The sequence below is a fragment of the Agelaius phoeniceus genome, chromosome 17 (genome assembly GCF_051311805.1).
Source record: "Agelaius phoeniceus isolate bAgePho1 chromosome 17, bAgePho1.hap1, whole genome shotgun sequence".
In the NCBI taxonomy this organism is placed as follows: Eukaryota; Metazoa; Chordata; class Aves; order Passeriformes; family Icteridae; genus Agelaius; species Agelaius phoeniceus.
Window position 1 is genome coordinate 9031384 of NC_135281.1, and position 15919 is coordinate 9047302.

A 15919-nucleotide genomic window follows, 5' to 3' on the forward strand; every position below is an offset into this window, starting at 1 on the left:
GGTTACGCAGGCGGCCCCGGCCGGGCATTGTCTTATTGTTTGCAGAGGGAAGCTCCAGCGGGAGATTAACCTGGCGTTCACCCCGCGCCACGGCCTCACACCCTGTCCCTGCTGCGGGGCCCGTGTCCCCAGGGACCCCAGCTGGCACGAGGTCCCAGCAGGGAGAGCAGCTCTGAGGGCTCCTGTGTATGGGGGGGACGTGGTGGGGTGGTGGCAGCCCTGCAGCAGCACCCACTGCACCCTTGGGATATGTGGGACCTTGGGGCACTCTTGCTGTGCATCCCTTGTGATGGTGAGGATCTGGCAGGTGTCTTGGGGGTCTCAGGCAGACCCTTTGCCCATTTTCTTCCCCAGGGACCCTGGAAGGATGCTGGAGGGTCAGTACAGTCTGGGTCTGCTGGCACAGGGAAGCAGGGACTGCCCAGCACCCCCACCCGGAGGACCATCGTGCTGCCCCTTGGTCATCCCATCCCATCCCATCCCATCCCATCCCATCCCATCCCATCCCATCCCATCCCATCCCTCCCTGATCCTTCTCTCCACCCTGCCTTGGGCAGCAGAGATGTGTCACCCTGTCCTCACTCAGTGCCATCTGGACCTTGGGGGTCCCTTCCCAGCCCTTTGCCCCCAGGTCTGACAGGGCTCAGAGTGACCTGTGACACTCAGTTGATGGCTGTCACTGTCACAGGGAGGATTCCCCAGGCAACAAGCAACTGAGCTTTGCTCCGGGATACTCTGGGGTCTTTATCATGAGCCTCCACTCTGAGAGAAGCCCAGGGAGGGTCAGGCAGCACCCAAAGGTGTTGCCAAAGGACAAGGAATGAGTAGGGCTGAACCCTGGCCCCAAAATCTGTCTTTGTGTCCTCTATCCCTGTCTGGCTCCTCTTGCTCCGCTGACTCAGACTCAGACATGGTTTGACTCCCCAGCCCCATCCTGGGGGTGGTGGGTCAGGAAAGCAGCACTGCCCACGGACTGCAGGCTCTGCCTGACCCCTCTGCCCTCTGTCCTCCCACACCCCATGGCCAGACTGACCCTCCTGTGTCCCTGCTTGGCCATGGATCCCTTTCCAGCAGCACAGCAGTGCCAGGGGCTATCAGGTCCTGGCCCCTGTCACAGGGGGTGAGCCCCAGGCTGACCCCTGCCCACGGCTCCAGCAGCTCCTGCCTGGCCAGACCCAGCCTCATCTGTCCCACCAGCAAGGCAGCTCCCGGCACCCGTGGGTGCAGCCCTGCTGCATTCCAGCCTGGCTGGCCAGCCTGCGGGGAGGCTGAAATATTTGGGAGGGGAAAGGAGAAGGGAAAGGGGAAAAAAAAATAATAAAATAAAAATCTATAAAAAGAAAGTTTAAAAACACAAGTTAAAAAAAAAAAAAAATACCAGGCACGGAGTGCAGCTGCGGTTCTGGTTCCAGTTCCCAGGTGATGTCAGGCCTGGAGCCTCTCCAGCCCTGGCCCCTCAGAGACGGTCTTTGTGGGTTCAGCACTGAGTGTTTTTCCTTCCTGAGACTCGGGGACACCTTCCTGTCTCAGAGAAAACGGCCAAGAGCCTTTCCAAGGGTGTCTGCACGCAGGAAGGGGAGAGGATGGGAGGGGAGCGTGGCTGGGCTCGGTGCGGGGCTGCCGGGGAGCCGGCGGTGGCCACAGCACTCACCCCTCACGGGGCAAAGGGGCACCCGGCTCCCACCAGCCCGGCAGCTCTGAGTCACCGTTTCCCCTCTCATGGTGCTGGGAGGGGCTGGAATGTACTGGGACCCACAGGCTTGTCACTGGGACGTGCTGGGAGCTGTGGCCCCAGTGCTGGGACATGCTGGGATCTATAGCCTCAGCAATGGGATGTGCTGGAATCCACAGCCCCAGCACTGGATGTTATTGGGTGCCCAACTTCTGGACTAGCACATGCTGGCACCCAGGACTGTTACACTGGAGCTTGTCTTGGGGTCATTGTGCCATCCTTGGCACTGGGGTGTGGTGACATCCATGGCCCTAGCACTGGGACGTGCTGGATCCCACAGCCTTGGCACTGGGATGTACTGGGATGCATTGCCTTTATACTGGAGCTTTCTAGGGCCCCAGTCTCTGGCACTGGGACATACTGGATACACAGCTCCTGTGCAGGGATTCACCGGGGCTCATGGTCTTCATATTGGAGCTGGCTGAGGCTCCAATTGCTGGCACTGGGACATCCTGGAACACTGGTGCTCAGCACTGGGACATACTGGGACCTATACACTCAGTGCTGGGACCTGCTGTGCCCCCAGCACTGGGACCACCAGCCCTTGCTGACCCCCTGGGGGCTCCAGAGCTGCTACTTCACGAGGATGTTCCCCTTTTATGTGCGGGTCGGGATGTTTGCAGAGCACAGCATCCCCCACGGCCCCTGCCCCCCGATAAACCTGGGGGCAGGGATTCTGTGTCCCAGGCTGTTTGGAGAATCTCACGGCTGTTTATTGGGGTCTGGGACACATTAGCCACGCTGAGAACAAACCTCTCCCACCCACCCCGGTCCCTGCTTGGGACCAGCTCTCACAGCTGCACTGCGCTGTCAGCTCCATAAATCAAACCCGGGGGAGGGAGCCCGGGGCAGGCTCACCTCGGTGAGTGGGGGGCCAAGAGGTGCTGTGGGCTCCCAACAGAGCTCCTGCCCGGGGCAGGCTCCAGCAGGACACCCAGCATGCTCCCCCTGCTCCATGTTGGCTCCAGGACCCTAGGGAGACAGGGCAGCTCCAGTTCTGCAGCCCTTGGGGGGAGCCCCCAGCTGCCCCATCCACAGCTGCCTCTGCTCCGTGGGACGCGCCGGCCCCTGGGAGCCGCCAGCCCCGGCACTGCACCATTCCCAGGCTCAGCTATCTGCACTGGCCAGCCAGTCCAGCCCCCTCAAGCAGAATCCCATGTGGGGATCTGGCCTGGGAACCCCCCATGTCCCCACCTGACCCCATGCAGGTGCTGCTGCCTGCAGCTTCACTGTACAAGGCTCTGCATGGTCATTGTGGTGGCAGTGGCGGTCACAGTGGGGACAGTCCTTGTGCTGGTGGCAGCAGTGGTGATGGTGCAAGTGACATTGTGCCAGACATGATGTACAAGGTGAAAGGCAGGGCACAAAAGCAATTACACCAACCCTGACACACCACTTGGGCACTCATGGCTGCAGCACAGGGCTGGCACTGCCATCCCCATCCCATGGCATGGCACTGACTCCCTTGGGACTTCTGCAGGGCCTGGGGACACAGGGACAGCTCACCCAGGGGTCTTACCCATGCTAATCCCACTGTGGCACAGGGTGGGATGGTTCCACTGTGGGTAGGGCTGGGATGGTCACACTGGTTCCAGCAGCACAGAGCAGCAGTGCAGAGCTGGAGGTCCACAGCCGTCTTGGGGATCCCCACCTCACCCCACATGGGGGTGACAGGCAGGCACTGGCCCATCAGAAAAATAAGGCTTTATTTTCCAAGCGGCTGCACGTGCACAACCAGCATCCCCAGGGCCACTGTCCCCCCGGAGCGCCTCGACGCCGGCCGCACACAGGCCCCTTCCAGTCCAGCCCCGGGGCGTGGGGACCCCCTCCCCGGCCCTGCCCCGCGTGGGCAGCCTCGGCCACGGGAGCGTCCTCCCGCCCCCCTGCCGGCTCCAGGGCCAGTGTCGGTGTGCTGCCAGCCTGGGCTCGGCCGCTGCCATCTCAGGTGAGCAGCTCCCTCCCTCCCCGCTGCAGTCTCTGGGCTGGCGTGTGCGGGCTCCGTCTGCCTCCGCCGCTGTGTCAGGTGGGCGCTGCCGGAGCCCGGCTCATCTCCGCGACACTCGCAGGGGCGTCACCCCTCGCACCTTCAGGCAGTTGCCCCCGAGGTCCCTCCGACTGCCCTGCAGAGAGAGGAGGGAGAGCTGCAGGTACCATGGGGTGTCTGGGGGGGGGCACCCCACTCCTGCCCGCTGCCCACCACACTGACTCCTCCTTGGGACCCACTGTGAGATGGACAGTGGCTCAGTCCTGGGGTGGCTCTGTGCTGCCTGGAGTGGACAGACAGACAGATGGGGCCATGCCTGACAAGTGGTGGATTGTGTGGCTGAGGTGGGTGCTGTGGTGGAGCCCTCCAAGGTGGGTCCCCCTTGGCCTTGTCACCCTGCAGGACACAGCCCCCATGGCTGCTCAGCACCGCAGGGCTCAGACCTGTGGCAAGGGCCAGTAGCACCTCAGGACAGACACACAGCCCTAGATGGATCCACAGCCCTGACAGACAGAGTCCAAACTGGGATGGGGAGACTCAGCTCTGCCTCACAGTTTATGAGAACATCATCAGCCCAGTACTGCCCAGTATAACCCAGCACAGACCAGCACGGTCCAGATTTAGCCCAGAACATTCTGGTACAACTCAGTGCAAATCAGCAGAGCCCAACAGAGCCCAGTCCCAACCCAGCCTATTTCCAGCCTTGCACAGCCAAGCATGGTCCAGTACAGCCCATTTCCAGACCATTTCCAGCACAGCACAACCCATTTCCAGCCCTGCCCATTTCCAGCCCTGTACAGCCCCTTTCCAGCTTCAGGGCTGGGATGCAGAGTCAGATCCCAAGCCAGCTCCCCCCACTGCCCTCCAGCAGGAGCTCCCCAGCCCCAGTGCCTCCACAGGGTCCCCTGGGGATCCAGCACTGTGCCAGACCCCTGGCTCCAGCCCCAGGAAGCAGCTCAGAGGATCCCAGCTCTGCTAGGGACCAGGGCTGGAGGACCCCAGGAGGGCTGGAGAGGCTGCTGAGGGGGGCAGCAGGAGTAGGGGAGCAATTAAAAATGGAGCAGCAAAATGTGAAAAAGCTCTGAGGGCTGGACTGTGACCCATGGCTGTACTGCTTGGGGTCACACATGGGACATCTTGAGGGTCTGTGGGGACAGTAGCAAATACAACAGCCCCTGCTCACAGCCCTGCCAAGGGATGTCCAAGAGGTTGGGCAGCTTCCAGCCCCTCACCCTGCACCCCATATCCTGCACAGCTATTCCTGGGTCAAGCACACCCTGGCATGAGCAGCAGGGTGGGCTCACCACAGGAAAGGTGTCCCTTGAGCCACAGGGTGCTGGGGGGAATCAGCTGGGTGGGCAGGACAGGGGTGCTCTGCCATGGCCCAGCTCAGCCGTGTGGGAGCTGTGCCAGTGCTGCCAGCAGACCCTGCATGCGAACACTGGATGGGGAACTGTCTGGGCCCCCTCGGGGGGTGTCTGCTGGGCTCCTCCTGTCCTCATCACATCAGGGAGCTGCTGGAGTAGCCCTGCTGCAGTGCTGGTGGCCTGGCAGGGCTGGGTATGGAGATGGGGACAGGGATGGGGATGGAGAAGAGGTCAGCCAGCGAACTCTAAGCCCCCCTGGGACAACCAGCGCCGCCAGCTCCGGGGTGACTGTTTAACCCCTGAGACCTCCCAGCCCGGATGGACGTGGGGGAGCAGCCCAGCCCTCTGACGTGAGCAGGAGCTGTAGGCGTGTGGCTACAAGCAGGATTTGGCCAGGAGCAGCCAAAACCTCCAGTGGGAGCTGGAGTCAGAAGCTGTGGTTCTCACTGAGCCATGCCAAGTCTCCTGCCCCACTCAGCCCAGGCAGGGTCTGCTGCCCCCCATCCCTTGGGCACATGCTGAGCCTCCTGCCTCGCTCAGGCCAGCAAGGGGAGGAAGAACCCTAACCCACCCCAGAGCCCCGCTCACCCCTTTCCGCTGGTTGCTGAGGCAGAAGGTGCAGATGCTGCGGGGCTGTTTGCTGTCCAGGTCGCCCTTGGCGCCATAGATGGCACTGAAACAGGGCTGCCCGTCCTCGCAGCCCTCGCCCAGCAGCAGCACGTTGGCCAGGTGGGAGATGTAGCTGGAGGCCAGGCGGAGCGTCTCGATCTTGGACAGCTTCCGATCCACCGGCTCGGTGGGGATGAGGGTCCGCAGGGCGGTGAAGGCCGTGTTGACGCTCTGGGTCCGGTCCCGCTCCCGCGCGTTCGCCGCCTGCCTCTGCTTCACCATCACCATCGGGCCCGGCTTCCGCGGCAGCTTGCGGCGAGCCTCGGCGCCCTCGCAGCAGCCGAACGACTGGTCCGACGTGTCGCTCTCGCTGCGGTTCTCCTCGTCCTCCGAGAGCATGCTGAGGTCGGGGTAGAGCACGCGGGCGGCCACGGGGCGCAGCATGGTGAAGGCCATGGCGGGGCGCCCGCCCGCACCCCCGGCCCCGCTGGGGGCACCCCCCGGGCTGCGGGGAGCCTTCCCCCGCCGGCACAGCTGCGACGGCGGCTCCGGGCGCCTTCCCGCTGCTGCTCCGCCGCGGCAGCTGAGCAGGGCTGGGACGGCTGTCTGCAGGGGGAATCGGGATTTATACGGCCGGGGAGGGGCTGGCTCCGGAGCCCACCCCCAGCCGGCCCCCCGAGCTCCGGCCAGCGGCCAGCGGCCAGCGTCCTCACCCCAGCCCTGGCTCTGGCCGCTGGCCTGGCCCCACTGCGGCACGCTGGCCAGGCTGCGGGCACCTTGACCCCGGGTCATGCCCGCGGTGGTAATTGAGCCGTGGCAGTGCCCGGGGCACTGTCTGACAAGTGCTCCCTGTGCCGTGGCCTCTGGCACCTGCAGAGCAATGTCACACACAGTCAGCGCACAGGCAGCGTGTCCCCAGCCCCTGCCTGGCTGTCCCTTGCCAGCCCTGCGTCCCACACAGAGTGGCATGAGATGAACCCGGGGCACAGGAGCTGGGATGGGGAAGGCAACCAGGAGCGGGTGGCAGTGGTGCAGTGCCGGGGGTGTTTATCAGAGGAATGCCAGCGGGGGACATGCTGCTGCCCACACCCTGCCATGCCCCCCTGGGACAGGGTCTGTGCCCAGGAGGAGCAGTCAGGGAGCAGCCAGGGCAGGCAGCCTCGCAGGGACGCACTCCTTGCTCCTCTGTTCCCAATGCCTCACCCTGGGAGGTGACAGGGACACATGGAGAGGCAGGGGCAGCACTGCCGGCAGCGCTGCCAGGAGCATTTCCTCCCGCCCAGGAGGAAGGTGTGTGCCGGCAGTGGAAACACAGAGTCTTTTCCTGAGAGGGGAGCGATGAGCTGGCAGCAGCGGGAATCACCGGTGTCCTGGGAAGGGCTGGGGGTGCCCCCCAGCCTGACCATTGCTCCTTGTCATTCCTTGGCACTCAATACCACAGACTGTGGCCCTGCTCCTCCTCACCAGAAGGGTCTCTGTGGGTCCCACTCTGCCTTCAACCCCCCAGCCCTGAGCCCAACCCTCCCAGCAGCAGGCAGAGGGGTAGCCAGCTGAACCAAGCAGGCAGGAGGCTTCCTGCCTGCCTTCCTCCCTTTCCTCCTCCTCCTCCACGATACTCCAGGCATGATGAAGGTCAAGCGGCAAAAACATGTGGAGGGCAGGACCTGGCTCCTGGCAGATGGCCCCAGGGCTGCTGGGGATGTGACTGGGAGACTTGGCAGTGCCAGCTGCAGTCCCCACTGTCCAGCAGCTCCACAGCCAGAGAGGGATGCTGGGGGAAATCTTGGAGGCTTGCCAGGGCTGAGACAGTGGCTGTGGGATATCACAAACACCCCAGTGGGGTGCCCTGGGGGCCATGGGATGGGGCTGGCATCATGTTCCTCAGTGCCCCGTGGGCAAAAGCAGATTGCAGCACTGCAGCTGGTGGTATGGCTCCTGGGGTCTGGGTCCCTCCATGGGCTCTCCTACTGCTTCCAGGGTTTGTGGCTGCTGGACCATGACAGGGGCAGCTGTGCTGCCTGGCACAGGCACCACTTCACTGCCTCCCATCCTGCTGGCTGTGAGCAAACGGCCCCTCTGCCCCCTGCAGGGCACAGGCAGCCCCCGGCTGGCGGGACCCCCTGCCCTGTTTTCCTTCACCATTTGTCTGCCTGTGCAGAGCCTGTAAATCACGCAGTGGGGGGCAGAGAGATGGGCTGGGGGCTGGTGGCCTTGCTGGGGCTGGGGACATGTAGGGCTACACCGAAGGCCAGGGGTCCCACTGGAGCAGGGGACATGCAGGGCCACACCAGGGGCTGGGGACATGCAGGGCCACACCAGGAGCTGGGGACATGCAGGGCTGAGCAAGAGGACGGGGATCCTCCTGGGGATGAGGATGGGCAGGGGTCTGCACTGTGTCTGCACTGGCAGCTCTCACCATGCATCAGTCCCCATGAGGAACCCCAAACTTCTCCTGTAGCATTTGCCCAAGTGCAGACCTCCACAAAAGGGTATGTGCAGCAGTGCCAGGGGCAAAGCTGGGGATGGGCAGGCCCTTGGCATGACAGGCAGGGAGCAGGCAGGGAGCAGGCAGGTGCCTGTACAGAGAGGGGAACCCCCACTCTGCCCTCCTCTCACCCCACAGCCTTGCTGAGCCATGGCTGGGGGTCCACAGCAGCCCCTGGCCCTGACAGGTGGTAAGACGGATGGCAGGGGCTGTGTACTCAGCTGCACGTCCCACACATGGCCACCAGCTGGCAGGGACAGGCTGGGGGGGTCACCCAGTCCCCACACCCAGCCAAACTGCCCCAGGGCTTTTCTGGGGGGCATGGCCACGTGTGGGGTGCTGGTGGCCTGTGGGCTCTGGAACATGGCAGGGCACAGGCAGGGAAGGAGCAGCAGACAGGAGATGGCTCAGTGTGGGGTGGGGACAGTACACATGGGTGCCCACGAGTGTGTGTGGGGGTGTGCAGCTGCACACATCTGTACATCCCAGCATGCATGGATGTGTGCACAGGGTGTGTACAGGGATATGTGTGTGTGCATGGGGCTGTGTGCACGTGTTTGTGCAGTGGCACATGGCTGTGTGCCTGTGGGTGCCATGTAAACCCCAAATGCCACCACCTCCTGCTGCTGTGACACCTCTGTGTTGGCACAGACGTGTGCATGTGTGACCACCGCCTTGCCAGATGCTGCAGACAGAAGGATGGACGGACAGGAGCTGTCATCCCTGGCTGGGAGAGCAGCAGGAGCCACGGGAAGCAGGGAATGCTGCCGGCTCCCTGCCTGTCCAGCTGCCTGTGCAGGCTGTGGCTGTGGGGCAGGAGGACATGTGGCAGCAGCCAGGTTTTCCTGTGCTGCCCAGTAGGCATCTGGAACAGGACATGAGCCCCTGTGCCTGCCCCCCCCAGCTCCCCCAGCACTGTGGCCTGGGCTCTGACTCAGCTGGGCAGGTGCAGCTGAGGCATCACAAACCTTCTGCCAGCTTGAGAGGGTGCCAGGACATGGTGTGGTTTGGCACCACAGCTGATCCAGCCAACTAACTGACCCCTGGGCAGAGGGCAGCACCAGGCAGTGGCTCAGGCATTCACGGGACCCTGCATGGGACACAGAGCATGGAGGGGACAAGGCCTGAGCATGGGGTTGCAGCCCTGACTCCAGCCCAGCCAGGCATCTCCTGCTTGCTGGGCATCGTGGGGTCAGGGTGCTGGGCACCCTGAGGGCTGGGTCCTGCCTCTGCTGCCAGGGAAATGCCCCCTGCCCCCCACACCAGGGAGTGTTTATCTTCGAGGTGATACTTAAGTGTAAGAAAATAAACAGGGAGCAGATGGGGCAGGGGCCAGGGCTGCCCCCAGCCCCGCGGGAACGCTCCAGCCCTGCTGGGAAAACACCACAGCCAGCGAGGCAAATGGATTCCAGACCCAGAGCAGTGCTGGAACATGTGGCCACCAGGACACTGGGCCTGACCCTGCTGAGCCCTGGTGAAGCAGTGCTGGACTGATCCATTCAACTCCACCCCACCCCATCCCATTCCATCCCACCCTGTCCTATCAGGTCCCATCCTATCCCATCACAACCCATCCACGCCATCCTGCCCCATCCCATCCTACTCAGTGCCCCAAGTCCACAGCCCCCGAGCAGACCTTGGCTCTGGGGGATGTCCAGGACTGGCCCCTCTGCCTGTGGCTGCCCAGTTTCAGGGTGCTCACGCCAGTGAAGCCACAGACCTGGGAGCTGCCCCATCCCAAATACACAGTCCTGTCCAGCTGAGCCCAGTGAGGCAGGGGTCTCATCCCAGGGGAATCTATCCCTGCTCCCCAACACTGAGAGACCAGAGATGGCAAATCTGGGAGCCCCTGGAGCCCCCTGGGTGGGGAGGAGCAGTGAGTGCCATGGGGACTGGGCATTGTGAAACATTTGGGGAACAGGAGAGTTTCCCCATTTTCCTGGAGCAGGGCTGTATCAGAGTGACCTGGTGGGTCCCCAGGCAGTGTGGGAAGCACCAGCCCCCCCTGCCCCTGGGCTGTACCTGAGGGCTGGGGCTGCTGGTCTGGAAGGCATTACACGCCTGTCGTGCGGGGAAGTCTGTCCCAGTTCCGGAGCTGGGACCCCTCCCCACCCGGCCCGGGCTTGGGGGAGCCCACAAAGCTCCTTTGTTCCTGCCCTGGAACGAATGGATTGGAGGCAGCCGGATCGGCTGTCAGCCGGCGACACCAGAGACCCCGCGGGTCAGGCAGAGGGAAGGGGGACAGGTGGAGCACGGATAGATGGAGGCAATGCAGAGACCCATTCCTGTGCCAGCCAGGGGCTTGTGGCACCAGCAGCCCCAGCTGGGAGCCAGCTCCCACTGCCCACACCACGCCAGCCCCATGGATGCACCAGTCAGCCCTGGAGATGCTCACACAGCACCTCGGACACAGCTCCAGTGCCAGGGAGCCCTGGGAGTGATGTCAGGACACCCTGGGACTGGCACGGACCTTTGGCACTGTTTGCAGGGGATGGCAAGTTGGAAAAGCAGATCCTGCAGCAGGCTGCCCAGCTGGAAGAAGCCTCCATGGCTTGCAGGAAAACGACTTGCAGGATCCGGGCAGCCTCAGTTAATTCCCACTTTGTGGAATTCCCAGTTTTGCTGAGCTGCCTCTTATCCAAGGGATGAGGGGCACAAGCCCGGGAGAGTGGGGCAAACAGCGTTCATATGAGATGCCCAGCAGTGGGGGCACACAGGATACGGGCAGACATCAGTCTCTGCTATGGGGCACCCATTTGGGGGCACTCTGGAAATGTCCACATTGCCCCAGGAGCCGCTGCAGGAGCTGCTACCTCCTGCCTCCACCCCCCGCTCTCTAACAAGAGGAAACTTTTTAGCACGCCACAATTCTGAGGAGAAATTTATGGCCCATCAGGGAGCCGCGGGCCAGGGCTGCTCTCGGTGAGTGCTTGCAGGGCTTCCTCCCGGCACACAGCTGCTTTCATGCGGCACATGCAGCTCTGGAGTCTCCCTCCCGTCCCTTCCCCTCGCCCAGCACCCCCAGCCCACCCTGCTCTTCCTCCCCAGTGGATCCCGCGGAAACGTGGAGGCAGCGGGAAATTGTGCCCTGTCCCGTGCCAGCACTGCCAGCTCCTGCCATGCAGAGGAATCGGCCATGCCCTCCTCTCCCAGCCCTAGGGGAACAGGATCCACTCAGGAAGGAGCATGGCTGATGGGGCAGAAGTGTCCGGCCGCAGTTTCCCAGTCCTTCTGCTGACTCACGGCGTGGTGAGTGAGTCAGTGGCCTTTCCCCTCCCTGGATGGAGGCTCTCGACTTAAGAGGGATGCTGGGATGCCCAGGGGATGCTCGAGGCGGTTTTTCAGGCTGCACGTGGGGTGACGACGTGGTGCTTGCAGAAATGACAGCATCCCAGCATGGCAGGACCACGAGTCCCCACAGCTGGGCCAGAGCTGACCCTGAATTCAGCTCCGTGGCAGGGTGGGCTGGCAGAACATTGTCCTGTCACAGCATCCATCCCCTCACAGAACATCCATCCCCTTGCAAAGCCTCTGTCCTTGTTCTGTGTGCCCACAGCCACTGCTCTTGCTGGGGCCAGGCCACCACACTGTGCTATGTTGGACCACTGCATCCCTGCTCCCAACCCCAGCACCCTCTAGCACCACGCCAAGGAGCTGCAGAAGTTTTGATCATCTTTATTCCAGGTGCAGCAGTGGCTGTCCCCACCACAGGATTTTGGAGATGTCCCCCATGGAGACTGGGACACTGATGTGCCCAGAGTCGCTGAGAGAGGGCTGGGGACTGGCCATGCCAGGTCTCTTCCCTGTGTCCTGATTCTGTTGTGTCCCAGTTCGCCTGTACCCCTTCCCGGTTCAGCTGTGCCCCGAATGAGCTGTGACTTGTCCCAGTTCCAGTGTGCTCCGGTTCCGCCATTCCCGCTTGAGCCATGCCCCGGTTAAACCCATTCGATCCCGGTTCAGCTATTCCCGGTTGAGCCGTGCCCCGGTTTAGCCTGTTCCATCATGGTTCAGCTATTCCCGATTGCGCCATGCTCCCGTTCATCCCACCCCAACCGGTTCATCCCGTCCCGGTTCGTCCCGTCCCGGTTCATCCCGTCCCGGTTCATCCCGTCCCGGTTCGTCCCGGTTCGTCCCGGTCCGCGCGGTCGCTCCGGGCGGCGCAGCGCGGCACAACAGCGCCACCTGCCGGCCCCGCCGGGCGCCTCCCGGTACCGGTGAGAGCCCGACCCATCCCGGCTGCCGGGCCCCGGGACCCTCCGAGCCTGGGGGACCCTGACCCATCCCGGCTGCCGGGCCCCGGGACCCTCCGAGCCTGCGGGACCCTGACCCATCCCGGCTGCCGGGACCCGGGGACCCTCCGAGCCTGGGGGACCCTGACCCATCCCGGCTGGAGGAACCATGGGGACTCCCCAGGGCTGGGGACGCCGACCACATCTTCATGAAGGGCTCACGGGTCGGAGCCAACAGGGATAGAAGGGGCTGCTGGGCATCCTCGGGGTGCTGGGCTAGCGCAGGTGAGGCGTGGAGGAGCCGAGGTAGGTACGGAGGTCGCTGAGGGTGGAGGGGATGATCTTGGCGGGGATGGTCTCCCGGCGGAGTGCCTGGTGGGCAGCATAGCGGTGGCAGCCCCCGAAAGAGTAGAAGTAATCGCCGCCCTCACTGCCTTTGATCCAGAGCACGTCGATGGGGGGCACCCGCTCGGGATCCTCCTGGGAAGGGGAAGAGACGCCCAAGAGCAACACACCCCGGCACTCCCATCCTGCCCTGACACCCCCCGACTGTGCCAGGGCTTGGGTGCTGACAGCTTCCCCAGCAGTGCCCTCTGAACGGGTGCAGGAGGGGCTGCCTCTGTATCCCGGGGGCTGTGCTCACCTGCAGGGTCTCCATCAGGCTCTGCACCTTTCCAGGCTCCAGCTCTGACGGGATGGGCCGGATGAGGACCCGCATGGGCACGTTGTGCACGGCCGAGATGTGCTGGGTGTGGATGCTCCTGTCCTCGGCCTCTGCCATGGCTGTGGCTGCCGGCCGGCCTCGGCCGTCCTCCGTCGTGCTCAGCCGAGCCCTCCGCTCTGCCCCGAGCAGTGCAGCGCCCAGCCGTACCCCTCTACTTCCTCCTTGCCCGGCCATCGTCATCGTCACGGCCTCCGCCCCGGTGTTTTGCAGAGTCACAGTGAAGGGGCAGGACAGACTTCCGGGCCGGGTGCCAGAGCTGCTGCCTGCTCCGGGAGCCTGCGGTCAGGGCTGCCCTCGGCTCCTCCTTCCCCTGGGACACCCATGGCATGCGGCAGCTGAGGCCCCACCAGGTGTGCTGGGGGTCCCTGTCCTGCCCCCTGCGGGTCCCACCTGGCCGGGCCGGGGCACTGAGGATCATCCTGCAGCTGAGAGTTGGGATATGACCCCACCTGCCTGGCTGTACCAGGAACATGTCCCCAATCCAGAGCCCCCTCCCTGCTGTGCTGACACCGATGGGGTCCACAGCAAGGAAGGTGAGGCATGAAATAACTGCAGAGCTGACCGGTGATGCTGGGATGCTCCACAGCTGGGCAGGCACCGAATAATTTCAGCCCTGTAGCCATGATATTTTCTGAAAAATCCTTTCCTTAAAATTTTTCCTCCTGAGAAGCTGAGAGGCCTCAGGAACAAAATGTAAACAATGATTATCTGCTGCTGTGGAATGCAACAGGTGGATCTGTGATTGGTCTCATGTGGTTGTTTCTAATGAATGGCCAATCACAGTCCAGCTGGCTTGGACTCTCTGTCTGAGACACAAGCCTTTGTTATCATTCCTTTTCTATTCTTAGCTTGCCTTCTGATGAAATCCTTTCTTCTATTCTTTTAGTATAGTTTTAATATAATATTTATCATAAAATAATAAATCAAGCCTTCTGTAACATGGAGTCAGATCCTTGTCTCTTCCCTCTTCCTTGGACCCCTGTGAACATGGTCACACTGAGTCTTTCTAGGTCATTTCTTCAGACCAGTGTTCCAAACAGGGAGAGGCTCCCAGGAGGAACTGGGTCTCCCACCCCTCTGGCTGCTTCAACCAGGACACCCTGAATCCACAGCAGGGACACGATGACAGGGGATGGCTGCTCCCAGTGCCCTCACCCTGGCTCCCTGGTGTCATGGAGGGTCCTCAGCCCCAGAGCTGACTTGGAAGCATGCAGATGATGGTCAGGGATGGTTTTGTGAGGCTCTGGAATTAGTTTCTTGCAAGGTGAATCTGGTAATGACTTTGTGGGTGAGGGATTACACTAATGTCACTGGGAGCCCAGGGTTCAGCTAGGTCTGTGCTGACAAGCTGGATGCTAAAAATAATTTGCCTTCCCCCATTGGCACCCACATCTGGGAAAGGATGAGGAGAGAGGGGTGGGGAGCAGGAATGCCTGTCTGCCCCTGGGAGCAGGGGCTCTACTGGGTTGTCGTCACCGGCGAGTTTAAATAAAATGTGCTCACAGAATCCTCCCCATCCGGCGCAGCGGCGCCCCGGGGTGTGTGAGCGTTACCGGCGCCCTTGCCGGGCTGCCCGCCGGGCTCTGCGCCGCTGCCGGGATTTCACACGGGATTTACTTCCAGGTCAGCGCCCAGCCGCGCTCGCTGCCCCCGGCGCTCTCAGCAGCAGGGTGGCACCGCAACCCCTCCTTGTCACAGCAGGGGCTGTCTGGCTGCTGCCCACTGGCTGAGGGGCTGGAATGCCCAGGGTGCCACAGCCACCCGCTCCCAGCGGGCTGCCAGGACATCACCCCTCTATTTGGGGCAGTTCTCTCCAGGATGCTCCAGCCCAGGAGTGGGCATGGGCACAGGGCACCGTGGGATGGGCAGGGTGGCGGCTCGCCTGCCACCACCCGCCACCGCCGACACAAATCCCCCAAGACACATGGTTAGTGGCAGAAATCCCTTTTATATCCCTGAATTGCATTACAAGTAATACTGCGGGTGGCCGGATCTCAGTAGACTTGTCATACTGGGGCTGGCGAGTACAAAACCTGGCAGAAAAAATCTATCATGCACGGAAAATTATTGCTGTAGTATCTGCTATTTACAGGAGAGAGGGGCAGCAGCGCAGCGCTCCAAGCCTGCCGGCCTCAGGACACCGTGCTCCGCGGAACGGCGCCGGCATCGCGGGGAAAACCCGGCGGGGTGCCTGCGTGGCCAGGGCGATGCTCATCCCCTCTGTGGGGTGCGGATGTGTGGTCACCGTGCCATGGCAGTGAGGACCATGACAGGGACATCCCCACTCAACCCGTGACCAACACAGGCACCGAGGCAGCGGGAGGAAGACGGTGCAAGGGAGGAAGACGGCGCAGGAAGACGGTGTGGGGGTGCGCGAGTGCGGCCCCGCGGGGCGCCGGGCTGAGTCCCCAAGTGTTGGGGACCGGCACAGGGTGGTGGGGCTGTGGCAACTCGCGGCCCGAGGTAGGAAGCGGAGGCGTGGGTCGGGCCCCGCTCCGGAATGCCGTGCGCGGAGCTTGCTCCGGGGCCGGTGCGGGGGCGCTCCGCCGGGAGGTTGCATAGAGTGGCTGGTTTGTCCCCGCTGGGCTGGCGCGGGGCACGGAGCAAAGCAGGAGCCCGTGGAAGCAAGGAAGACAAAAGAGAAGGGCTTTGCCTTTGTGGGAGGCTTGCAGGACATGCAGCCTGGGCTGCCGGGCCAGCTCGTGCCCTCCTGCCTCCGTGCCCGCCACGCAGTCCGCTCTGGGGTCCTGTCCCCGTCTGTGTCACCGTGGCTGTGTCCTGGGCACGGC

At 63.0% G+C, this 15919-nt stretch overlaps 2 protein-coding genes across 2 annotated transcripts; both read right to left on the reverse strand.

Moving 5' to 3' along the window:
- Positions 1-3485: 3485 nt before the first annotated feature.
- Positions 3486-7942, reverse strand: TCF15 (transcription factor 15). Its single transcript, XM_054644602.2, has 2 exons — positions 5672-7942; positions 3486-3852 (listed from the first exon to the last, which is right to left on the reverse strand). Exons 1-2 carry the CDS (start codon positions 6659-6661, stop codon positions 3778-3780), a joined length of 1065 nt encoding a protein of 354 aa, XP_054500577.2. The 5' UTR covers positions 6662-7942; the 3' UTR covers positions 3486-3777.
- Positions 7943-11832: 3890 nt separating this feature from the next.
- Positions 11833-13468, reverse strand: SRXN1 (sulfiredoxin 1). Its single transcript, XM_054644723.2, is given in 3 exon segments — positions 11833-12886; positions 13050-13402; positions 13405-13468. Coding segments are annotated over 3 exon segments (606 nt in total). The 5' UTR covers positions 13454-13468; the 3' UTR covers positions 11833-12682.
- Positions 13469-15919: the final 2451 nt, after the last annotated feature.

Bases quoted from the DNA above. Each gene is read 5' to 3' on its own strand.
- TCF15 (XM_054644602.2), bottom strand. From the start codon at position 6,661: ATGCCACTCTGTGTGGGACGCAGGGCTGGCAAGGGACAGCCAGGCAGG. The intron at 3,853-5,671 runs GTGAGCGGGGCT...CTCTCTCTGCAG, and splicing joins TCAGCAACCAGCGGAAAGGG to GGCAGTCGGAGGGACCTCGG.